Below are 26,384 nucleotides of genomic sequence, written 5' to 3' on the forward strand. Positions count from 1 at the left end.
ATTGGGAACCACGAATGTAAAACCAATCCATGAATAAAATGAAAGGATAGGTGCTTTCATTTTAAGCAATGTTAAAACTTTTATCAGGTAAATCACAATAAAAACAAGATTACTTTTAAATGGTTCGTAAAAGTCACATGGTTATTACTGTAGACGTGAAGGATCTATATACTGCAATTCCACATGATTTGGGGGTTATATGGTTCACGGATTATCTGCATAGAAAAGGAGTGAACCAAGACCGTATTAACTTTTATGAGAAAATTTTGGAAATGATCCTTAAAAATCGTTTTAAATGGGTCATGTTTTTTGCAGAAAGGGGGGTAGCTGGTTCAGTGTCTGTTAATATTGTGACATTTTAGATTTTATCAGCAATCCCTGGATGACATCTTTATTGTTTGGAAGGGGAGAGAATTGGAAATAGCTGCCTCTATTGAGTACATCAATAATGCAATGTCTTTTTTATCCTTCACTAGTAATTATAATGATTCCACTCTCCCATATTTGGATGTCCTCTTTACTAAGGACAATATCAATCATTGTAATGTATCAAGAATATTTTGTAAATCTACATACTCTAATAACTTCATTTTTCTAGCTCCCATGTATATGTTAAAAAAAAAATTGGTAGTGAAGGGCCAGCTGGTTCGGGTGGCCTGCACGGTAACATTGGAACAGCAATTTGTGGAAGAATGCGAGTTGATGAAAACAGATGTTCTGTAGTCGGGGGTAGATGAGATGATTTATGAGGTGGTGAATAAAAGAAGAGTGGGACATTTTTTCTCCTACTTAATGCTACTACAAGGCAACAAGATGTTTTGGGTCAGGAACAGAGATCGGTCACCCCCTTTTCCACTTCATTGATTCTTACATTTAGTTCGGATAGTGCTAATATTAGGACAATTCTCAATAAGAACTGGTTGCTCATAAAAGAGGATAGAATCTTGAGGGAGAAGGTGGGAATGAAACCCACTGTAGATTTCAGGAAAGCATATACCATGAAAAATGTTTTTGAAAATATACAGCCTAGTACAAGAATCAACTCAGGGATGTTCCAATGTGGGAGATGCCCCTATTGTAAATGCATGAAAATGGGCGACAGATTTTACATCACAGATTAATGTTTTAGGGTGAGGGACAAAGTGGACTGTGAGAGTAAATGTTTAATTTATGTCGCACTTTGTCAACAATGGAAAAGTTTTTGCATCGGCAAAAAGGAGGGGAAGTTCCGTGAGCAAATTTATCAACATTTGTGTGAAATTAAAAAGGGCAAGGTAACTAATGCCCTTTGTAAGCATACTGTGGGTCATCCTAATCATTCATTTAAATTTACAGTCTTGGAATGACCATGTAGAGACCCTAGGGAATGCTCGTGGAAAGTTAATTTGGAGTTGAGAGCGATTTTTTGGCAAATATACTAGAATGCTTATTGCTGGCCAGGGTTGAACACACAGGCCAGCATAGCACCCATACTTAAGCTAATGACATTAAAAAGATAACTTGGTGTTCTTATTTTTAAAGTTATTAATTGAGTTTGTATATTAAGTCTTGAATGTGAAATAATGTAATTGTAAAACTTAGGATATCTCTTATTTCATACCTTTTTGGGGAGGGGGATTTTTGGTTGTCCTGATAGGTTTCTCTTGATCATGTGACTTTTACAAACCATTTAAAAGTAATCTTGTTTTTTTGTGATTTATCTAATGAAATTTTAACAGTGTTTAAAACGGAAGCGCTTATCCTTTCATTTTATTTGTGGATTGGTGCTCCATTGAACGGAATGATTTCACACTCTGTGCCTGGATTCCTTTTGTGTTTTAATTACAGTTTGTCTCATTTGTGGTTTTCCTGTTTTGTTTTTTTGTCAAAAGTACACCAGCACTACTCCCTCTACTGTAACACCAAATTATAACACCACCACCTTTTCCTTACAACCTGTCTCTACTGACACAATAAAAAAAACTTATAAAGAAACTGAAATCTACAATCCTAACAGCTGACAAGCACAAAATCAGTTGCAAATCAGGAAAATAAATTGTTGAATTGTAATGGATAGTTGCAATAATAAGTATAAAATTAAACAAGGAAGCTGTAACAACATGTAATTGGCAATGTATCACAAATAGTAAATATATATGTACAAGTACCTCCCTGTCAGAGACAATGTTTTCTGATAAGCTGTTTGATGACAGAAAGAGACCATAACACCTGTCTAGTCTGTCCAGAAAAATGCATTTATCATCTTACATCTCTTCATCCCTTACTTCCCCACTTTCATATTTTCTTTTGAATACATCTGTTGAGTCACACTCATTCCCTAATTCATCAAAACGTTCCGCAAGTCCATGACCCTCTCTATGACTTACGTTTGGAGATCCTTGGAGTATTAGGTTCCCACAGTCTGTTCCATGTTTTCATTCTCCCCCTCTTCTTCCTGTTTAGGCTGACTCCTTTCATGCCTTCCTTACATATTTTGTACCAGTATCATATCCCCCTTTCTTTCTTGGTTTCTAGTGGAAAGAATTTCAGCTCCTCTGGTCTCTGGTTTCTAGTGGGAAGACTTGCAGCTGCCTTAATCTCTGGTTATATCCTTTTCCCTCAGCTTCATATGGCTTTATGGTGGTTTTCCTTACGACTTTTTTCATTTCACACATTACTGAAGTCTTAACATTCCTGCACTACAGAGCCCTCATAAGGTCACCTTACTGTTTCTGGGTTTATCTCCCTGAGGTTACACTAAAGCATTTTCTCTGCTGCTGTACACATTGTTCCTGATAGTCTAGTCCAGGTGTGATCCTTTTACTCTGTTTTGGCATCATTTTCACTAGCACCAAAGTACATCACACCAGGATTGTTGTGGCTCAGTCACAGTATTCTGCATTGGACCTCTGCTGCCCCCTTTCTTCGCACGTAGTCAGTCTTTCCACATTGTTTCTTACACTGTTCCTCCATCCTATACTGCTATACCCGTCTTTGTCATTAGTGAAACAAATGTTCCTTTTCTGTGTTCTCTGTGGTACATGAGAGATTTCATAAAGAGCACTGAGCTTAGGACTGACCCTTGTGGTACACTACCTAGTAAGGTACCTTGTTCCACACATCCTCCCTCTACCACAACCATCTGGATCTAACTCTTCAACCATGCAGCAGTCTGTTTCCTCCCCGCAGCTTCTCTGCTTTCTTAACAGATGCCTATGGGGGAGTAGAATCGAAGGCCTTGATAAAGTCCAACTAGACCTTATCCAGGAGAATTCCCATGTTGGCTTCCCTTGTGGTCCAGTGTTTGCACTTGATTAGCTTTGACTAAGACCTCCTTCTGTCCAGGAAGCCATGTTGGTTGCTCTCCTCTACCTCAGGATTTTTTCCATCGTGTTTCCTACCACTGCAGTTAAGCTACTAGGCCTGCATTTCCTTGGATATTTCCCATACCTCCCATGTATATGGGTATCATACTTGCTGTACTCCAATGTTCAGGCACTTGTGAATTAGTCTGTTGAAGAGCTCCACCAGGTAATGTGCCATGACCTGAAACCCATTCCCTAAATCCCTAAGGAAAGTCAGTTCTATCTCCACCTTCTGTCTCTATCCTGGGGTCTGTCTGTTGCTGTCTCCAACTTACTGTATGCCCCCCTCCCCCCAGTGAGGCACTCCTCCCCTTGCTTTTGTCAATGAAAACTAGACAGAAGGATTACTTGAGTACCTCTTTTCCCAATCTTCTCTGCTGTCCTTCCCATGTTTTCTGGCCACATTTCTACCTTACCTTCTGTTATGTATAAAATAAAATAAACAACTTTCGTCTTCTGATGCCTTCTTCCAGCTGCCTTTTAGATTTTATATTGGCTGCCTTCATCTTCTTATTGGCTTGCTGCTTGCCTGATCATACCATGGCTCCTTCACATCCTTGCTCCTCCTTCCACCTTTTATGTAACTATATGTTTTCCTAATTACTAGCTTCACATTCTTATGTAGCCTCATTGGCCTTCTGTTTGCAACTCTTCCTCACATCTTTGCCCATAGTCCTGAGTATTTAATCCCCAACCCATTTCCAAAGCTTGTTTACTCCCTTAATTTGCTCCTGATCTTCTAAACCATCTTTGACCATCTTCCATAGTTTAGCATAATCCACTCCCCTAAAATCCATCACCCCTTTCTTTGGTGCTATATTCTTACCCTCTCCATACATTGGCATATTGGCATGTTGGCATTATTACTGTTAAAAAAGTCTTTGCTTGAACATCCATTGCCCCCCTGTCATGGTTACAATCACATCCAAAATTATGCCCTTCCTGCTACAGACCTGCTGTAGTTGTAATACAGTTGTGGTATGGTTGTGGGATTTGAAGAGCTCTTCAACCTGTAGCTCATCATGTAACTTGGAGTATTCACTTTCTGTCTGATCCTGGCAGATTGTGGTCCTCATCAGTATTACCCTTGTCCTCTTACACCACTTCTTTATTCTGTCCTCAAGACATACCCTCTTCCTTTTCTATAAGTTAAGGCTGTTTTGCAAAATATGTATATTATAGATTATGACGTCCCCACTCTGGGCCAGTAATCAGGGAGCCTGAATCCTCACCACTGACAATGGAGAGGGACGTTCACTTGGAATACAAAAATTTGGGTTGGGAGGGTGGCCTAATGGTTAAAGTGTTTGCCTTACAAACACAAGGTGCAGGGTTTGAGTCTCACAAGGGATAATTGGCTAGGCTTGAAATGGCTCGCAAGGGCAGTTAGCTTAGTACTAATCTATGAACCTATGATACACTCAATATTTCCAGATGCAGACCTCTCTGCATCATGCACAATTTCCCTTAAGAACACACAGGGCACACATTTAGGCAAGGGTCTGGGTGTGTCTGTCTCTCTCCTTCCAAGTCCCCAATAAAGATCCCCACTGGTACAGCTGCAGAATTAAATCCTCAGTCAAGTCCTCCACCACTTCTCTGTGAAACTATTGCTTCGTGTCCCTGCTCCAAGTAGCTGACACACACACACACGCACACATTATGAGATTTGGTTTTCACACACACACACACATATCTGTGAAAGGCTGACACAGATTTACCCACTGTGCCCCCTCCGGCCCAGACTATAAGGTAGTTATCAGTGCCACCAGGCACTGCAAAGCCAGCTACCTAAGGCTGTTGCAAGGGTACCCAATTATACTGAGTGGAGTTAATACTGAATACCAGTGGTAATGCTGACCAAGCAGTAAGGCTTTCTGGAGTGGCCAGAGTTATCACCAAATAAATATATACAAATACTCTCAAAGCTTAAATATTGTCTAAAAGGACCAGCCACAATGAAAAGTTTAAATATATTTAATAATAAATAAAACATGAAAATACAAAATACCTATTTACAGTAAAAACCAGAGTTTCATCCACATGATTTATTTATTTATTTAATATCTGTTTACCAGGAAATATTAAAAATAACACAGCTAGAAAGATATGCACAGTTACAGAAAAACAATACTTGACTATTTTCCCTATATTTTCCAACTGATTTACAGAATTGTTATCCCTGGTCACATACTAGAGCAAGGTCAGATGAAGTGGGTGAGTGGTCTTCCTCCTTTGTCAGGTTCCAAGAACAGACTGCCCCTGAGACTACAGTCTCCTCTAATATTAAAACATTATTTCTGTACAGAATTACATCATTAGCACTCTTCAAGGAAAATCTTTATGAGTGGATGGGAAATAGGAAATACACCCCAGGGATCACTTCTGTGGCTCTGCTCAACAGGGGCACAGGAAATGAACTTTCTTGGGTGGTGTAAGCCAGGGAACCTTGTTGGCTAGGCTTACTTAGGCCCTTGGGCCAATAGCCTAGTACTTACCTATGAACATATATCTGGTGATCTGACTTCTGCTTCCCATGCAATCACCAACACTAGAAGCTGCCAATAGTTTAGCACCAACATGTCAATAATACACACACAAGAGCATTGCTAAGATCTGCTGCTGCTCCTGGAAATCATGAAACTATTTTAACACTTCTGCTCCTCCTGCAGAGCTACTAAGCCATACTTCTTACAGACATTGTGTCTCTGGCTTCATTCAGAACTGTAAAATAACATCTTTATGGCTTAGGCCCAGTAGTTTAATTTTCTTACTATTTGTGAAGTTTGAGATTAACCTCTTCTCTTCCAGTATCCTCTGTCAAAACACATACATTTAATTCAGTTACAGTAATGCATATACATTTTTTTCTTTCCAGCAGGGTACACTGTTGATGCATTTTAACACAAGCAACTTTACACACACATTTTTAAACACAAGCATCTGTACAAATCAGTTTGATACACAAATTACATATATTCTTTACAAAATTCCAGATAGCTGTGCTGGCATATGTTACACATCCACTGCCCTACTTCTCCTGGCATGGCTGGCAGTACCTCCTGCCATCACATAAATCATATTGAATGAATTATCCTGTTTAGTGAACAACTTCCATTTTTTTATGCAGCATGCAGTGTGGGCATATTGCATCATTTTGTGAATAAGTTATCCTTTGTAATAAGCATATAATGTATGAAGGAATGTTCTTTCTGAAACAAAGTGGAAAAAAAGAATATTGTTATACTTTACCTTGTGGACTACTGTTATATTTCTTTATATATATATAGGTTCATAGGTTCATAGGCGTGTACTAGGCTAATGGCCCTGGATGGTATTAACTGTTGTCAGTATTTAAATAAGGAATGTATTAACTGTTGTCATCTGATGAAGTCCCACTTGTTGAGACGAAAACGCGATTTTCATATTGTCATTTAAGTGCGTTAATGTGGATGTGGTAGTGCTGTGAATAAACTTTTTCGAAATTACACTTGGTGGATTCCTTTTGGCACGCAGCGTTCTTTTTTGGATTACTAATGGCCCTGGAGCCTTTACAAGCCTAGCCCATAGGATTACCCTGGCATCATGCCACCCGACCTTACTTCCCAGTGCCTCTGTCGAGCAGAGCCACTGGAGTGATCCCAAGGGTGAATTTTCTATTTCCCATCCACTCAGCAAGATTTCTCTTGAAGAGGGCCAGTGAGGTGCTCTGCTCGACATGTATGGGAAGTCTATTCCATAGCATGGGCAGGCTCTGGGTTATGAATTTGTCCCATCAGCATGTTCTGTTGATTTCGGCAATAAGGTTGAGGTCTCTGGAGCATGTGGTGCGGAGGGATCTGGATTTCTTTAGATGTAGCATTTCTAACAGAGCAGGGTCAGACATGACTTTGTAAGTCAAGCAGAGATTGCCTCTAAGTAGGCAATATGAGACAGAATAGTTGGAGTTTTTTGAGTCTGTCCATATAGGACAAGTGTTTAATGCCTAGGATCCTCTTTGTAAGGCATTTTTGCGGCCTCTCCAGTTGTTGCAGGTGTCTAGTGTCACAGCTGAGACACTGCTTCATCATATGTTCAAAGGTTTTAACTCCTACATATGCTTTAAATAATACAAAGTATTAGAACAACCAATCAGAAAAATTCCCTCCAAATAAAATTATTCTCTCCATTGCCTGTTACAGTAATAACACAAGGAATTCTGTATATATTTACTGTATCAAGTCACGTGATCTATTTATACAGAGATCTATCTTTCAAGAGGGGTTTAAGCAGTACCTTGTCATCAAGGCCAAAACTAGTATCGACCCGCAGTCTGATTATTAATTTTGCTTCAGATACCTCGGTTTTATTCTCTCCATCCCTCCTCTATAACCATCTGTTACTCTCTCCATACCTAAAAACTTAAATGTATGTGCATGCCCAGAGGTATGTATATACTTGGCTAATGAATTACTCTGATGTCCTTTCTTTATATCATATATATGCTCTCTTATTCTCTCTCTAAAATGTCTGTTGGTCTTGCCTACATAAAACATTCTGCAAGAGCAAACCACTAAATAAACCACATCAGATGTGACACAACTAGCTGCTATATTAAAATTTTAAAACTTTATTAAAACCTGGGTGTTTAAACTCCCTACTAGAATCAATATAGCTGCAAAAGCTGCATTTCCTGCAAGGAACTGTAACCCCCCCCCCCTGTTGATCTGTGTTCAAATCTTTAGGATAGCAAAGCATACGTTTCAAATTTCTTATCCTTAAGAGAATTTAAGTTTGTCTCCTACAATATTCTTAATGGTCAAGTTAGTATAGGCCAGTTTTTCTTCACAACATCTGTTATAATGTTAGTGTTGTTCCCAAAACACATATAGCACCATATCTGACAAAATTTAACAACCCACCCATCTGGGTATACAAATTTCTTCACCTTCCTTTACATACCTACATTGACTACAATGTCCGCATTTAAAAAGTACAGATTTAGTCTAATTAGCACAGTGTATCAAATGCCTGCGTTTCCATATAGGGAAAACTAATCGTACCCTTAAATAACAAATTTTAGAACATGTACAAGACACCAGGAAGCATAATCATCTAATGCACTGGCTAAGCATGCAGATAGTAATAGGGACATACATACTTTTATGTTTTAACATTGTTGAATTTTAATTAATAAGTGGTGATCATGAAATTATTACAGAATGTGTACAACTCAGATGGATTTTACGAATGCACACAGATAAGGGTTTTGGACTGAATGAGACTGTCTTTATATCCTTTATTGAAATCACGTGCATTCAATTAATTTATTAATATTGTGTGTATATATTATGTATACACAGTTATTTTATTGTGTATGTCAACTGGTCTGAAGAACTGGCTGTCACGTAAAAGCAATTACTAAACATCTTTAATATCTTTTAGGCTGCTGTGCTGGCTGGTCATTTCATCTATCTTCTTTCATTATTTGCTTTTATTTGACAGTCCTTTATCCTTAGCAGCCCACTTGCCTCCAATTGCTTTCACTCCTTAGTACACTGTAAAACAAGCTAGGAGACACAAACAATTGAGGGCCACTCAAGAAATAAAAGAAGCAGTCCTGTTACAATATGCACAGAAGATGGCAGTGACTGATAGAAATCTCACTATATGTCAATGGGGTGGGAATGCATCACTACTTCCTTATGTCTAGCATGACTCATACAAAGCAGACGTGAAATGTATTATGGGAAAATGAAAGGTAAAAATAAAAGTGTCACGTTGATATATCTATATTAAATTCTACAAGAAGTACACAGAGTGATATGAGATGTGAAAATAGCTCAGAAAACAAAGACAGAACTAAAAAAAAAAATCTGTTTTGTCACTCTAAGGTAAAATTTAATGTGCACATTAAGTTATGTAGCAGTTTCATATCAACGAATAACCCATATCACAAGCACCAGCATACTGCAGTAGTCATTCTGTAGCAGAAGTATAAACTGGAAATTGGTTCTATTTGTGAAATTCAGCATCTCTGAGTCTTATAACCAAGTCTTCACCATTTATAGCGTATAGTAGTACCATCCAATGGAAGTAATGACAGGTCAATTTCTGATATCTGAAAAAATGTCCGTGAATTAACTGTACAGTTAACCCTTAACAGTCGATGTTCTTCGTGTTTCACTGTTGCAGTCATCACATTAGGGTTATCCTGCCAGGGGTAGCCCTCAGTTGGCCGGAATACCAGAGGCTTAGTGTTTCTGCTTTGGTTGCTGTTGCCGCTCCAGGACTGACATCAGGTCATCAGTGGTATAAAAACAGGCAGCCGACGCCATTACATCAGTCTTTCTTGCCGAGGAGCCCAAAGCAGAAGCAGTTTGCACGAGTGCTGGCCGGCCGCTGCCTGAGTTTTCATTTCTGAATTGAAGTTGAAATCTTCTAAAGCTAAGTACCCCATTGGGGATCCTTTTTTCTTGCTCTAACCGATGTCAGAAAAAGTTAACAATTGTCTCACCTGTGGAAAGCAAATACCACACCGAGACTACCATTCTTACTGTATCACCTGTTTAGGCCCAGACCAAGACGTCCCTCACTGTCACTTTTGTGCTTTGTTCAATGTCAGAACTGTACATCATCAAGCTCTTATTGTAGCTAGATATTTTTGCTCTCAGTCCTCGAATTCCGATATGGCTTTGGTAAGCCATCCGCCTACCGATCTTCCGAAAAAAATGTAAGGATAAAGACAGAGACAGACCGCACAGGTCCAAAACTGCCAATGATGCTTCTGCTGAAGCTAGTCATCAGTTCTCTGGTCCTCAGTGAGGCATTTTAGCAGCCCCTGATGCTCACTTCTGTGGATTCGCAGGCCATTGCCGAGACCCTTTCGGAGTCCGGTATGCTGCAAGACTCTTTTTCGACTAAGGATCCTGCGGATGTCTCTACCTTGGATGGGTCCGGGCTGCTGAGCAGGCACCGGCTCCCAAGGAAGTACTTTGCACTACCGATACTCGACACAGACCAATGACTTCTTTCGCATCTTCAGTTCTTTCTAAATCTACAGAGTTTCTAAGGCCCAGGGAACTAACTACGCCCAAAAAAATGACCCAAGCTCAGGCACCTGCTTCCTTGCCCCAGTCTCAAATGCTTAAAATGGCGGAAGACCTTATGCTTATTAGGGGAAGCCAGACTACCCCTTCCAAAAGAAAAAGGGACTTGTCCCTAGTAGTTTTATCTGAACAGGAGTCGATGACTTTGTTGCTTCTGAATATGAAGACATGCAACCCCTCTCTGCTTATGAGGATTCTGATACAGAGGAAGATATTCCTTCTGCCTCTCCACCCGAGGATGTTTTATTTGGGGAAACTCTTCATACTTTAAGGGAGCATTTCCAATGAGAATGTCAAGACTATCCTCAGTCAAAAAAGAGACTCGGGGAATTCTTAGCTTTATCCCAGCACAGACCTTTGGCCATTCCTCCTGTCCTGGATGTTGTGGATGATGTTTTTATCAAATCCAGTTTGACTCCTGACACCCTTCCTCCTGCTCCCAGGAAAGCTGACCGGTACTACAGAGTCCCTGACTCTTACAAATTCCTTTTCAAAAATCCTACTGCTGACCCAGAGGTCATCTCTCAAGGACCTACAGGAATTAAAGCAACCTCAGCTAAGAATCCCACCCCCTCAGATAGGGATTCCCGAGCTTTGGACAGATGGGGTAAAAAAGTATACACCTCTGCTACTCTTGCTATTAGAGCATTACATTGTCAGTTCCACATGCTGAAATGTCAACCGCATACCATGGAACTCCTCAAACAAAAAATATCTTCCTTTCCTGCCTGTGCAGAAAATAAAGAATTACAAGAGCTTATGCATTCTGCAAGTCAAGTTACTAAGCACACCTTGCAATGTGACTTTGATGCCTTAAAAGCATCTTGCAGGGCAGCAGTCACTGGTTCTGTCCTTAGAAGGCATGCTTGGCTTAAGGAACAGACCTTGCCAGACCATGTCAAATCCAAATTATTGGACGCGCCTTTGAACAAAGACAATTTATTTGGCACCAAGGCAGAAGAGGTCTTAAAAAAGATGGAAGAAAAAGCTAAATCTATGCAGACAGTTAAAGACTTCTTACAGGTCCAGCCTCCAAGGTTCAGCAGGCATTGCCCCTCCAAGCACTGATCATTTCCTTCCCCCTCCAGGCCAGCTCAGCCCAGACCCCAGGGGAAGCTGACCCCCCCCCCCCCAGACAGCAGCTCCAGGGAATGCAGAGATCTAAGCAATGGAGTTCCTCCTCTTCAAAAACAGGGAGTATAAAGCCTCCCCCTTATGGTAAGAACTCGCAATTACTTTACACCTCTACCCCTTACCTCTGCCCACCTGCTTGTGCCCCTAGGAGGAAAACTCTCCTTCCATGCAAGCAACTGGGCCTCTATTACCAACGACCAATGGGTCCTCAACTTAGTGTCCCAGGGCACAAATTTTATTTCCACACTCTGCCAACCCCATAAGGGTTCCCAGATCTTCCCCCAAACCTGTGGGCAGAGGCCAAAAAGCAAGTCTTTTCACTGCTCTCCATGAGGGCAATACAGCATGTTTCTGCAAAACGGATAGGCCAAGGTTTCTATTCGAGACTCTTCCTGGTACCCAGAAAAGAGGGCAACCTGGTGCCCAACCCTCGATCTATCCATTATAAACACCTTTCTGGTGATACCAAATTTCAAAATGCTCACCCTCCAGCAGCTTCTTCCTGTGCTTTCCAAGGATGCTTGGATAGCCACCCTAGACCTAAAAGAGGCCTACCTACACATCCCAATCAGGGAATCTTGCAGGAACTATCTACGTTTCAGCGCAGGATTTATGCACTTTCAGTTCTCTGCGCTTCCCTTTGGCTTATCCACTGCTCCCACAGTTTTCACAAAATGCCTGGCTCCAGCCATTGTTTTTTGCAGACAAAGAAATATTCAGATTTATCCCTATTTGGACGATTGCCTGATTCAGGCAGACAGCCAGGAAAAGCTATTACAGCACCTGACCTTTGTAAAGGACCTACTGACCTCCCTGGGGTATACTATCAATGAAAATAAATCAAAACTAGTCCCCTCACAAAAAATTGTATTCCTGGGAGCAAGCCTGGACATTGCATCCCAGATGGCATTCCTTACTCCAGAAAAACAAGCCTACCTGACAGGCTACGTCTCTCAGCTGGCCACCAGAACCCAGTTATCTGCAAGGAGAATCCTGCAAGCTCTGGGGTTCATTGCCTCCTGCATTTTACTCATTCCATATGCCAGACTGCATATGAGGAAACTACAATGGTACCTAAAAGCCTTTGGTGTCAACACTCTCAAGACCTGGAAACTATCATACCAATGATACCTTGTCCAAGGAAAGATTTCCTTTGGTGGGCAGCAGCATGCAACCACAACAAGGGACTTCCCTTCTCACAACCCCGTGCCACCCATACCCTCACCACAGATGCCTCAGACTATGTCTGCGGTGCACATCTGGATGGCAGGTGCATTCAGGATTATTGCAGGCCAAATCAAATACATCTGCACATCAACCAAAAAAGGATTCTAGCTGTTCAGCATGCCCTGACAGCTTTCAGACTCCTACTCTCCCTGGGGCCTCTACTGATCAAAACAGACAACACCACAGTGAAGTGGTATACCAACACGCAAGGAGGTGCTCACTCTTACCCTCTCTACAGGCTCGCCATGACCCTTTAGCACATGGCCTCAGCCATGCAACTACACCTGCTAGCACAATTCCTGCCAGGCTCCATAAACTCTCTGGCAGACAACATAAACAGAAACCTGCTAGACCCACATGAGTGGCAGCTAGACCACAGAACCTTCACCCTTGTAACCAAGAAATGGGGAACCTCAAAGGTGGACCTCTTTGCCTCCCACTCCAATCATCAGCTCAGCAAATTCTGCATCAGAGAACCTCACAGCATGGCCTGGAAAGTGGCTGCTCTATCCTTCAAGTGAGTAAACCTCTCTGTCTGTGCATTTCCCCCTCTACCACTCATTTCAAGGGTACTGCTCAAAATAAGGGAGGAAAAAACGTGGGCAATCCTGATTGCCCCAGACTGGCCACACTGTGCAGGCTGTCACTCCTGCCACCAGATCCCAACACTCCTGACCCAGAGGAATGGAGAATTCATGCATCCCCAATTGCAGACCCTGAACCTGTCAGCCTGGCTTATTCCCTGACCTCTCCTCAAGCTGCCAGCCTAAGCAAACAAGTCCTAGATGTTATATGTGAGACCAGATGCCCCAACACTAGAAAATCCTGTGCTGTCAAGTGGAAAAGGTTTTGCACCTGGATCCAGGCTAAGGGAGCCGGAATGGCACAGCCCTCTCTTCCTCTCATCCTGGATTACCCAGCAGACCTACTACACAGGGGTCTATCCTTCTCTTCTGTTAAAAATTCATGCCCCTGCCATCTCTGCTCATTATAGCTCAGAGACACCTCTCTTCTCCCACCCTCTCATCAAACAGTTCCTAAGAGGGGATAACAACCTAAGGCCACCCAGAGGAGTTCCTACCCCAGCTTGGGACCTAAACTTTGTGTTGGAAAAACTTACCCTACCCCCCTTTGAACCTGCAGCTTCAGCAGTGTTAAACTTTCTCTCTTGGAAGACAGCCTTGCTTCTGGCCATCACTTCAGCTGTAAGAGTATTAGAGCTACAAGCACTCATGGCTGTAGAGCTCTTCATCATTTTCCATGCTGACAGGGTCTCCCTCAGGACTAACCCATCCTTCAAGCCTAAAGTTGTGTCCTGTGGGTCTCAACCAATCCATTAATTTGCCTACCTTTTTCCCTAACCCACAAAACAAGGGCGAAAGGATTCTGCACTCTGTAGATGTGCACAGACCGCTAAGATTCTATCTGGACTAGACTAAATCTTTTAGAAAAACTGATCACTTGTTAGTCGGCTTTGCAGCAGGGGCAGAAGGCAAGGCCATATCCAAACAAACAATCTCCAAATGGATAGCACACTGCATTCATTTCTGCTACAAACAGCATGGGAAACCACCCCCAAAAGGGGTCAGGACACATTCCACCAGGTCTGCCTCCACCTCTGCAGCTTTTCTCCGAGGGCTCCCCACCAGCGACATCCTGGAGGCTGCAACATGGACATCTGTTCATACCTTCATCAGGCATTACCACCTACCTATCTTCTCCAAATCCATGGCAGGCTTTGCTGGCGCAGTCTTGCAGGACATCCTAGCCAGCCCCCAGTCTTTTTGACTGCCTCCACCCTTTTCTTCAGCTTTGGGAATCAACCCAAATGGGATAACTGCGACAGTGAAACACGAAGAACATAGTACATTTGTGTACACTTACCATAAATGTAGATGTTCTCAAGTGTATTCACTGTTGCAGTCCTCGTCCCCCCCCCCCCCTCCATCCCACTGGTCTCTGTCTGTCTCTCTCTCTCTCTTCCTCTCTCCTTACAGGGAAGTTTTGGTGTTTACTTTGTCTTGGTGGTGTTCTTCCACCATAACCTAGCTCACTGTTTGGGGTCTATATTATAAAACCGAAAATACTTTACCGCAAATGCTCACATGAGTGAAAATGATGGTAATCGAACTTGTTATTGTGGGGGGGATGTGCCCCCACACCCCCCACTAACTATATATTCCAACTCCGAGGTCGCACTACAGTGAGGAAGGGGCAAATATCCCATTCCTCACTGTAACATGACCCCACAATCACAGTTTCGATTCCCGGCATTTTTGCTGATGTGAGCATTCACACTAAAGTCTTTTTGTGCCTCTGATATAGACCACCCTGTTTGGGGGCTCCTGACAGGGTAAGAAAAACTGATGTAATGGTGTCGGCTGCCTGTTTTTATACTACTGACGACCTGCTGTCAGTCCTGGAGTGACAGCAACCGACACAGAAATACTAACCCTCTGGTATTCGGGCTGACTGAGAGCTACCCTTGGCAGGATAACCCAAATGTGATGACTGCAACGGTGAATACACTCAAACATCTACAATTATGGTAAGTGTACACAACTGTACTTTCCTTATTCCTTGTGTTATTGCTGTATTGTATAATGTATATTTGACATTATCTTTTATATTTCCTAAATAACTGCGTATATTAGGGTGAAGAAAGCATAATGTTGTGCTTGCTGAACACACAGCACTTTTAGTAGCTGCAGTGGGGCTTAAAACTCTTACTTCAGGCTGCTTCTTTTCCTTTAATATTTTTTGTAACAGTTTTATACATCCACACTTATAGCTTGGTATTTGTGTGTGTCTCCGTGTGAAGAGTGGAGGCTAACAAACTAGTTGGCTTGATAAAAATACAAAGAGTTGAAAACAGAAGCAAAAGTGTGTGTTTTTAACCATTTATATTTTTACAAGGTAAGGAGACTGGTCTCCAAACCCTTTTTTCACCCATGACCCAGGTCACAAAGAAATGTATGCAGAACCCAGTGCTAAATACCTTCATCCCCTTAACACAATATGTTGAGTAATCAGGGAGGGGAGGGCGAGTCCATCAACATGCTCTCTGGACCAGTGCTCAGGTGAACTACTGCCATTTAGAAGCTTTGGAGGAAAGGCCCTGGTTGTAGTCCAGAGCACAGCACTTAACGGAGATAGGCAGGCAGGGAAACGGGCAGTTGTATTTTTCCAATGCTGTGTAATGCCCACACCACAAAAGCAAGCTGAAAAAATAAAATGTTTATACCAGCTGAAGGCATATTGGCTTGCACATTGTTTAGATGCTGTTCTCTACAGATTGTGAAATAAATCATCAACTAAATCTTTCCATCTTTCCTTGTGTTCTGATTGTGAATCTCACAGTTTTGTGATACAAACATGAAAATATCCAGACTCTCTTCTGCTGAGAGGAATAAACATAACTCATTGGTAGCAAACAGTCTTTTAGAAAAGGCAGCTTAAGTCACAGGAGCTGGACTCTTTTGTGCCATGCCATATATTTACTGTCTGTGACCAATAGTAATTGTTTACATTACTCCAGTAACAAAATATAAGCCAAGCGAATAAAGATGTACTGCAGGTTTACAACTTTACTGAATGACACACTGCTGTTTGGAAGATGGGAGGGTATGTACTTGTAGACAGGAAGGAAGGTCCTGATTTTTGAAAATCTGAGTTATGTCTACTGACAAGTCTATGCATGGTTGTGTTGGTCTGCTTTGTGTCTGTAATCCTTTCCCATTGAGCACTGATTGTGGGAATGTTTTAGACAGCTGAACACACAGAAATATGCTTAGATCATAAAATTCACAGTTTTTCTCCTGAGATGAAATCTGAAACTTGCAACACATCTGTTTATAAACTCTCCAAGTTTAGCATTTCTCATTTTTTTTTTCGGTTAAATAATTTTCTTGTCATTTCAACTTGTAGGCCATGACTGTAACAGTTTTGGTGTGATGCTGTAATAGTGTTCTGACAAATTCTGACCTTCTGGTTTGAGGATACTTATGGCTGCCATTATTTCAATTTATTAATGGTTATAGGTGGATTGGGACACTCTAAATTGACCCTAGGCATGAGTGCTTGCGTGTGTGTGCCTTCTGTGGAAGGTTGGGCGTCGGGCTGGCAACTCGACACCGTAAAACTCCACTGCCAATCATGAGTGGACAGGTGATCCACTGTGGTGACCCCTAACCGGGAAAAGAAGAAGAAGAAGATTAATGGTTATTTAATTTGCTTTTATTAAGCAGTTGTTGCATATTTCACTTCTCTCTTTTCTCTCTTGCTTTTCTTAGTTGAAGGAATATGAGACCCAAAGCAGACAGATGTGTGCCAGTGACTCTGCTGAGTGGACAGATGATTCTAACCCACCAGTGGACGAGTCATCTACCTGTAACGTGAGTAGCACACCTTGCATTTGCTCATTTAAACAGAACACTGTGGCCTGCTTTTAAAGCAATAAGCATGTTAATAAAATGAATTTAAGTTAAAGTATGCCTTGTTTTTCTGGTACCCTATAATTTTATAGCCACTGGACACACAAGAAAAAATAAAGTGCTAAACATTTTCCAACCATGGCTGTAAATTTTTCCTACAGAAATGCTGATATAACAGTAACCTTTCATTTTCAGCTGCCACAGAATCATTATGGGCTACATGATATTAACTGGCACCATTCCTTTTCCCTGACTTACGCTAACGAAACAAAGAAAAATAGTGTAGCAATTACTGCTCTGTGCTCAGCGTTTTGAGAGGGTATTTCTCCTAGATTCTTGAGACATGGCATTTACTCTGTGATTTTAGCAGATAGACTAGTTATTGACATTTTATAGACTTTGCTATGAGGTAGATAAATGCAGAAAGGATCCTCATTCATTTTTGCATAATAGAGTACTTTTCATACTGCACAAATCCTTAGATGAATTGTTTAATAATTAATCAAAACTGGGTGATGAGTAGCTGTAGAAATGCAGTTATATGGCAGGAGTTTTGGATAATGTCACTGATGATGATGGCCGCTCTGTGATTGACTGTCTTTGCAATGAAGTCATATGATTAAATGTATTCCGAGAGACTCCTTATGAAAGGAATAGCAGCTTATATTGACCTTTGGACACAAATTAAAATACGTCGTCAGCATCACTCAGTAGTAAATATCTGCAGCTTTTCTAACTTGTGGTACCTGCTTTGCAGAATGGATGTCCTGTTAGATTGCCTTAGGCCGAGGTTATACCATATGTATTGTATTGTCCTGTTTTTTTAAGGTTATGGAAGGATATGAACAACCACAGGCTGCACTGGTTTACATTATGGGACAATGCAGATTTATAATGTACAGTGACATGTAGGTAGGTGGATACCTTGTGATGAGTAAGCACAGATTTTACAAAAGGACCAGCTCTACTATAAAACTTATGTTCGTCCTTCTAAATGTAATGGATCACCTCTTTATTTTAGAGTTTTAGGCAGTTGGCTAGTTTGGCAGTTGTATAGTGTAGTAGAAGTACCTTTTGGATGAGTCCAACATGGGACATGGTGTTTTCTCTCTGTAGCAGCACTGGAAGAGATGAATATTCCACAGAGTTCTTCAAAATTGCTGCCACTAGTAGTGTGTGGAAATTACAGAGAGCGAACAGATTTAGTAGAGGGTTAAAAAAAAAAAAGTTTAAAATACTTGTTATTTGTGAGTGTTTAGTTGCAGACGTTGTTATTTGTGAGTGTTTAGTTGCAGACGTGCACTAAAACAGTGGTTGTGATACTAATTTTTGGGCCAAAGTAGTGACAGCTGTCATAGTTATAAGGCTACATTTGCCATTTAAACTGGTTTGTGAGTTGACTGGTTTTCAGCTTTTTTGCTTGAGATTTTCGCCTTATTTCTGTACATCTTTTGTTCATGCACAAAAGTAGTGAAAATATGTGCATCTCTCTGCAAAAGTAGTTAATGGTAACAGTTAATAGAAAACACAGTAACTGGAAGACCAGGGAATGGTTCTCTTTAACCTAATGGGTCACATACTTCACTGGAATTTGAGAATAATATCTGCCTGCATGCTGGGAATATCAGGATTGTGTTATTCTTTGCTGATGCCTGGGATAGTTTTGAACAAAACTTGCATTAGCTTTCATGTTGGACAGATTGACATGTGAGATTTAATACAAGAAAAAATTGCAATGTTGCATTCACTAATGGGGGAATTCAGGAAAAAGAAATGTTCGTGCTTTTAGGCCTTACCTTAGGAAGGTCAGAGATGGAAGAAGAGCACCTGGGGAACATAGTCATCCCTGAGTTGAAACCGGCAGTGTAGCAGCCAGTAAAATTTTCAACCCACATGGGACTCAGACCCACAATTCCTGGCTTAAGAGACCAGTGCCTTATCCATTAGGTGACTGGGGCTACCAGTGTAATTTTGGGATGCGTACCTTAGGAAATTGATTCCAATAAAGCTGTGATAATTCTGAGATTGGGTATGGCCTCAACTGGATTGCTGCCCATCTCTGGTGACCTGCAGATAAAGGGAAATTTGCTGGTAAAAGGTGTACAATACCAAATTACCAATGTGGTGATGATGGTAGCATGGCTAAGGAATGAACAGAAACTTAGCCAGCTAGGTGCTGTAACAGAAAGGAAAAAGCTATGGTTTTAAGTGTCTGCAGTGTCGGGGTAAATGGGAACAAGTACATTGAAGAGAAAAGACAAAAGGGAATATTGCTTCATGGATAGCAACTGGAAATGGAATGATCAACAATGATTCATGCATATATGGCTTCACAAAGAGGGTAGTATATGCTTAGGGGTGTGTATTACCCGAGGCATTGATGCAGACCAAGTAAATGGAAGGATTTAGGGGTACCCTGGTACCCAACATGAAAATAGAGGTTAAGCTCTGGGGAAGAGGTAGCAGTTTTGCTTTTGTGTGTGTGTGTGTGTGTGTGTGTGTGTGTGTGTGTGTGTGTGTGTGTGTGTGTGTGTATGTGTGATGTAACTACAACACTGGATTATTACTTAATTGTACTCAGGGTAATTATACGTGAAAACAGGCAGAGTAATTGACACGTTCACTGAATTAAACCCCTGCTAATAACTGCTGATCTTGTGGTAGTTGTGGACCACCTTTATGAAACAGAAATTGAATCAGCTGTCAGTCTGTATTTTCTATTTGTCATCTTAAATTGAGAGCAAAAAAACTGAAGGGGCAGGTTTATGTCTGGGGTGGCTGACCAGTTATCTTGACTGCAGTGTTGGGGATGACCAATGAGGACTTTTGTGTAAGTGCCTGGTTTAGTAAAGTCTGCTTGTTTGTGCAGCAATCTCAATTGGCAGTGAATGGATATGTAAAAAGTAGCATTTGAACCATACCTTTCAACTGACCAGCATTGCAGAAATGTGTCCAAATTTTTACCGTATATTTTTGATCTGTTCCTCTCAAATGTTTGTCTTGCAGGCAAATCATTGAAGATTGAAGTCACTAAATAATGGCAGACATTTGATATTCAGTATTACTACTCTTCGTAAAATGCATTCTAATGCAAAACATATTCTGTCAACTTTCTAAGTTTACAAGAGAAATATTTAGACTCTCTTCCTAAATTCGGGCCTTTGTCCACCCAATAATTTTTGTCTTTATTTTGAATTCTTGCATTGAGACATTGAGAGGTATGATTTGAACTGTCTGGAAGATGTCTGTTCATTTCAAGAAGGTTCTTATGCTGAAATGACAATTAGGAGGAGGTGGGATGAGGGATTTATGATGCGTGTCTTCACAGTGTGAAATTATACTGTAATTTAAGATGACATTTTTTGCTTATTTAGAGAACAAGTGCATAAAATAATGTTGTCATTTTATTTATTTAATTAATTGGCAAATAAATGGATTAGTCTTTGTTCATTTGTAAAGTAGTTTGCTTTAACCAGATGAGTGCCGTCATCTAGGGGCTCTTTTACAACCCAGACCATTAAGTTGATTGTTACAATAATACATAATGCAAATGACATGCTACAATAATGACCTGAGGCAGCGTACACAAAGTGCAAAAACAGAGGGAACCAGTAGAGATAAATTTCAAGAAAGTTTAATTGTTAAGCACTTTCGTTCTGCTATTGTCAGGACTTCATCAGAATTAAAAAAAAAAAAACATTACAAACAATCACATTTATATGTGTGAGTGAATGCAAATCAATTAAAATCCTTAGAGAATTTAAAGGAACAGTACTGCTTTCTTATGTATATAAAATATAAAATGTTTAAAACCTGAATACAAAGTCTAAAGTTTTATTCTGTTTAAGAATAAAACAAAGTGCAAACACGCCAATTATTTAAATGAAGTCAAATAATTAGAATCAAATCTTAATAATCAAATAGTAAGAACAAGTAACCAATAAAATGAGTTAGGGAGTAAATGAAGGACAAGTATTACAGTGACCAACAGAAATTCTTTCCTAATTTGGCTGTTCTGCATTTTAAGCACTGGTTTAATGGATACAGTTGTTTAAACCAGGATAGATAAAAGTGTTCAATTTAAACTGCCACAAGAGTTCCCTGTACTGTAGTACATTCTGTCCATCACCTCACCTGGGGTCAGTAACTGCTTGTTCCAAAATACCAAACAAGAACTCATTGTAGCAATTTTTTGACAGTGAGTGCTTGTACAGGGCATTATTGCCATTTTTAGTTTTAATACTGTAAGTTTGTTTATATATTTATTTTTAAAACTCCTGTCAGTCTTGCCAACATAAAAACAAGAACTTTTTTTGCAAATGGCTAGATAAACAATACTTTTAGTGGCACAATTGCCTTTCCTCAATATAACTTGGAGCAACATGCATTTTCTACAAATGTGTTGTCCATGTCCAAGATGCATCTGCATTCCCCACATTTTCTAGTCCCTAAAGTTTCTTTCTTTTTGTGGGAAGCATTTGTTTTGTATATGTTCCTCAAATTTCTGCCTGTCTTTAAATACAAATTTTGCATATGTTCCCAAAACATTAACAGTGTCCGAGTTGTACCTTAACATATTCCAGTTTCTGGAAGCAATTTATTTGATTTTAGGGGCAGCTTAATTAAATTCAACAACCATGGACCTCTCAAAGTTTATATGTTTATTGTTTAAGGTCAATGAATTTAATACGAGGTCCACAAACTCAGACTCAAGAAGTGGTTTGTATTTTGTACTCCATCCATTGAGAAATTCCCAAGTGATTTTGGTTACTAAGTTCCTAGGGTAACCTCTGATACTGTCAGTAAATACATTAGAAATGAAAGAAAACTCCTGTTGTAAATCTTCATATGTGGCAGTTGTCCTTGCAGCTCAAATAAACTGCCCCCTTCACAAGAATCTCTCTCTCTGACAAAATGGATGAGCACTTGTGAAGGGTAGATATGAGTTGCTAAATGTTGATTTTCGACTCAAGTATTTTTGACTTGAAAGTACCTTAAATTTCAGTAAGTGTGTCAAGGTAGTTGATTCTATTTTTGTAGTGGTTATATGTGACTCTTAGAAAGGAAGTAGTGTTTAAATAATGGATGAAATTGTGAATTTCGACATCAGGACCATCCCATAGAATAAATATATTGTCCAGGAATCTCAGGTTCAACTTCATGAAAGGACTGAACTTCGAGTTGAAAACACACATTCTCCCAACCTAACAAAACAAGGGTGGCAAAAATTGGGGTGCATACTACACCCATCGCAACCCCCCAGTTTTGTCTAAACGTTTCTCACTCAAAGTATATGATGTTGTTTTCCAAAACTATTATGGTTAAATCAAGCAATATTTTAATGTTGTAAGCTTTAAGTTGATGGAAATGGAAAATATTGTCATTAAACAAGTCCAAGCCCTCTTCTAAAGGGATGGAAGTAAAAAGACTGATTATGTCAACCATAAGAAAGCTAATATTTACTGTAACTAAATTAGGGGTGAGTCTCCCCAAAAAGTCCCATGAATCACATAACATGTGCGAGTTTAAATGTGTGATGAATTTTAGAGCTTTGTCAATAAGTAAAGCTGTGGGGTGGGTTGTAGACCCTTTAGCAGCAACAGTACGTCTGAAAGGTGGATTGACAACATTCTTGTGGATTTTTGGAACTCCAAATATAGAGGGCAGTTTAGGTTTTTCTACTTTCAAGAAATCATATGTTTTTAGAAAATATTCTTTCATTTATCAGTAGATCTTCTAAAAGTAAATCAGTCCTGTGATATGCAATATTTGTTTCATTTTTATAAACTAAGGTGTAAGTGGTGTTATCATGGAGGATGTGAAAAAAGTAGTAGAATAGTCAATGGCATCAAATAAGACCATACCCCCACCCCTGTTAGGTTTAATTTTCCTGATATTGGAATTACGGACTAAATTCTCTAAAGTTAGTTTTTCCCTTAGAGCCATGTTGTAAGATTTATAAATATTTTTGTCCATAGATAACTTGTACAGATCTGCCATGCAGGACTCAAAAAACCTGCAAAGTGGAATGTAGTGGAGGGTTAAATAGGCCTGTCTTGTGTGGAATCTCCTTTTCTTTCTCGTGTGTTCTTTCCCTTTCATTAACTAGGAGGGCAAGGTTCAGCTTCCTAATGAAAAGTTTAAGTTCAGTAAAGGTATCACAAATGTTGAAAATCCCAGAAGGCACAAACGTGAGCCCTTTTTCAAAAATAGAAAAGTGTTCAGGAGTAATAGTGACACTACTGTAGTTATAAATATTGTAACCTTTTAAAGTATGTGTCATTCCGTCGTCATGTATCACAATGCCTAAATCATTGTTTTTCTCTTCACCTCTTCTTCTGGTTTCCCCTTTCCTTTTGCAACTAAAATGTGTTAGGGCTTCTTAAAGGGGAAAAAACACCTGAGTCACTGTTGATGTTGTTAGTAGTGTGTATTTGTTCATTAACTACTGGTAAACTGTCCTTCGAAATTGTGGTCACTATTAGAATCTTGAGAAATGTTTGTGAAGGCATTACTATCTTTGCCTTTACTGATCTTGAATTTTAAAGGGTAGGCAGCCCTGTTAACATACTGTTTGGAATCCCTGAGTAACTTCTTTCTTTCTTTTAATAATGTCCTCATATTTCTATCAGTCTTAGAAAAGATGTTGCCATATGCATTTCTGTAATAAACAAATAGTTTCTAATAAAATTTTTTAAATGGTCAGCCCCTTGCAGTAAATCAATGTTATGCTTGTGTTTAATAATGTGTTGTATCACTCAAAACCAAACTTATCAAATAAGTTGGTAAAGTCCTTCACCATTTCGATATCATAGTCCAAGCCATTCGGAAATTTAAAGATACAAAAACTCTGTGGAACTAACTTTTTTTCTAATACATTCTTCCAAATACAATACACACTGTACTGTGTCTAGGAACAAATGGGTAGTCTTGTTTCATAGCAATGACAGAATTTGTATTACTCATCAGAACAACAGGTTCATTTGTCATAGTTGTCTTTCAGATACCCTGGTATCTGCTTTCCTAGGTAATGCAAAGGAGAGTAATCTCTCTGTAACTGGAACATACATTTCTGTTTTTATAACTGGGGAAAGATACCCTATTTGCCAGTCCAAACATACTGTGTCCCTATCTTCCATGCAGCAATGAAAAGGCATGTTCATCATGACACCTCAAAAGTAAGCAGCACCTTTAACTTCCAAGATGGCTACACATTGAATAACAGCTTAAATCTAGCTCTCCTAGTGTGAAAACAGAAACTTAGCAGAGAAAGCCAGTGGACCTAGATTTCTAGGTAAATTTCAGTAACTGGCTAGTAAGTGCACTGCCTAGATGCCAGGGAAAAAGAAGTACAGAGGACCCGAAGGAAAATCATCTATAAAAGGCGGCAAAAAATAACATTGACTGAGAAGAGTACTACAGATGTTCAGCAAAAAGCAGTGCAGGTTCTAGACTTGACTTACAGTAACCTAGAGGAAAGCAACTGCACACAGCCCTGACTAAAATAAATGAAACACTGATGGAGTATATCAACTCAAACAATAAAAGGCTGGAAAAAATGGAAGAAGCTTTAAACAGATATTCAGATGAGGTGATAAAACTGCAAAACTCAGAAGCTTTAAACAGATATTCAGATAAGGTGATAAAACTGCAAAACTCAGAGTTTGAAATTAAGAAAATGCTGGCTGAATATGAGACTGCACAGAAGAGAGGTTTCAAAAAATAATAGAATTAGAGGACAGAGCACATAGGGAAAACCTGAGATTTTCTGCTGTACCCGAAAAGCTGAAAGGTACTAATTTTATGAACGCCCAAATAAGCAACTGGACTGGTATTCCACAACAGGAATTGTTAATTGAAAGGGCACATCAAAACCTGGCTATGAGAAAACAACCTAGATCTTTAATACTAAAGATGCAGTCCTACCAGCAGAAGGAGTTAATTCTGACAAAACTGTGGCAGAAGGGCAAAGTACTAAAAGTTGGAGACAATAGAGTGTTTTTGGAGAATGACTATTCATTATACACTAGGCAGAAGAGGAGTAAATGTATTCCATTATTCAGGGAATGTCGAGAAGTAAGTGTGAGATTCAAACTGCTGTACCCAGCTGTCTTCAAAATATTTTTCCTTGGAGGAACAAAGTCATTTTTTAATGAAGTACATACTAAGGAAGAAATATAAAAGTTTCTCCAACAAAAAGTGAGCTGTGAAACTGCTCCTGTTTCTTTTTCTCCTGGTAATAAGTAAAAAATGCTTGAGAGGGAAAAAAAAACATGAACTGACTAGAAGAATTGAGAGTACATTGGAAATGAGGCGGAGTCAGGGTTTGGGAGATGAAGATGACCAGGAATAGTACAAGAAAATCTGTAAATATCTGGCTTTCTTAGACTTTGTTAAACTTGTAGGGGACTATAAAACATATGCCCTACTTTATATCTTTAATAACTTTTGGGGAATAAAGTCAATAACTTGGAAACTGACATGTGGGATTACAAAGCAATAATTGTTTTTGTGAAACAAAACAGAACACAAACATTTGGAAATATTTGACTTCTTAGGACTTTGTTAAATTTGTAGGGGACTCTAAAGCATATGCCCTACTTCATGCCATTAATATTTATAAAAATACTCAGGAGTGGGGAAGGGGGGGGAGAAAATTAATTGAAAGTAAACATTTTTTTCTTAATAGTACTATTTAAATAGTGCACAGTTTTCCTTGCAGGTATAAAGTAAACATGTTTTCAGTTATTTTTAAATGTAATGGGGATACTAATGTAAATATGTGCTCCTATTTTTTCTTTCTTTTTTTTCTTTCTCCCTTCTCTCTCTTTCTCCTGGTTCAGTTTTAAGAAATGTAGGCACTGCAGTGTAAAAAATAAAACATCTGGTTAAAAGAACATTTCAAAAGAAAAATTAGTGTGCTTTTTCTCATTCTTGCATAGGGGAATGACTGGGTTAAGGCCATTGGGTTGATCTAGTGACACGTTCTGAAAGGAAGCAAGTAAATGAAAAAGAATATTGAATATTATAAGCTTTTCTTAAGTAAACAGTTTTGTATCTGGTTCTCATGTTTCTTGTGGACAATCTGATAAAGAGAAATGGTTTGGAGAAAATGTTCCCTAGTAAAGTTGATTAGGAGGATATATGAGGGATCACAG

General features: G+C 39.7%; 1 protein-coding gene across 6 annotated transcripts in view; it reads left to right on the forward strand.

Moving 5' to 3' along the window:
* The window catches only part of SASH1 (SAM and SH3 domain containing 1), a 1,700,050-nt gene that overhangs the window by 1,191,502 nt on the left and 482,164 nt on the right, over positions 1–26,384 (forward strand). For all 6 annotated transcript variants that reach the window (XM_044068900.1, XM_044068881.1, XM_044068872.1 and 3 more), the window contains one exon: positions 17,086–17,187. In XM_044068900.1, the coding sequence (XP_043924835.1) occupies positions 17,086–17,187 (102 nt within the window). The remainder of the gene's footprint in view (positions 1–17,085; positions 17,188–26,384) is intronic.

Source organism: Protopterus annectens, chromosome 1.part0, assembly GCF_019279795.1.
Source record: "Protopterus annectens isolate FY-2018-M chromosome 1.part0, PAN1.0, whole genome shotgun sequence".
Classification (NCBI taxonomy): Eukaryota; Metazoa; Chordata; order Ceratodontiformes; family Protopteridae; genus Protopterus; species Protopterus annectens.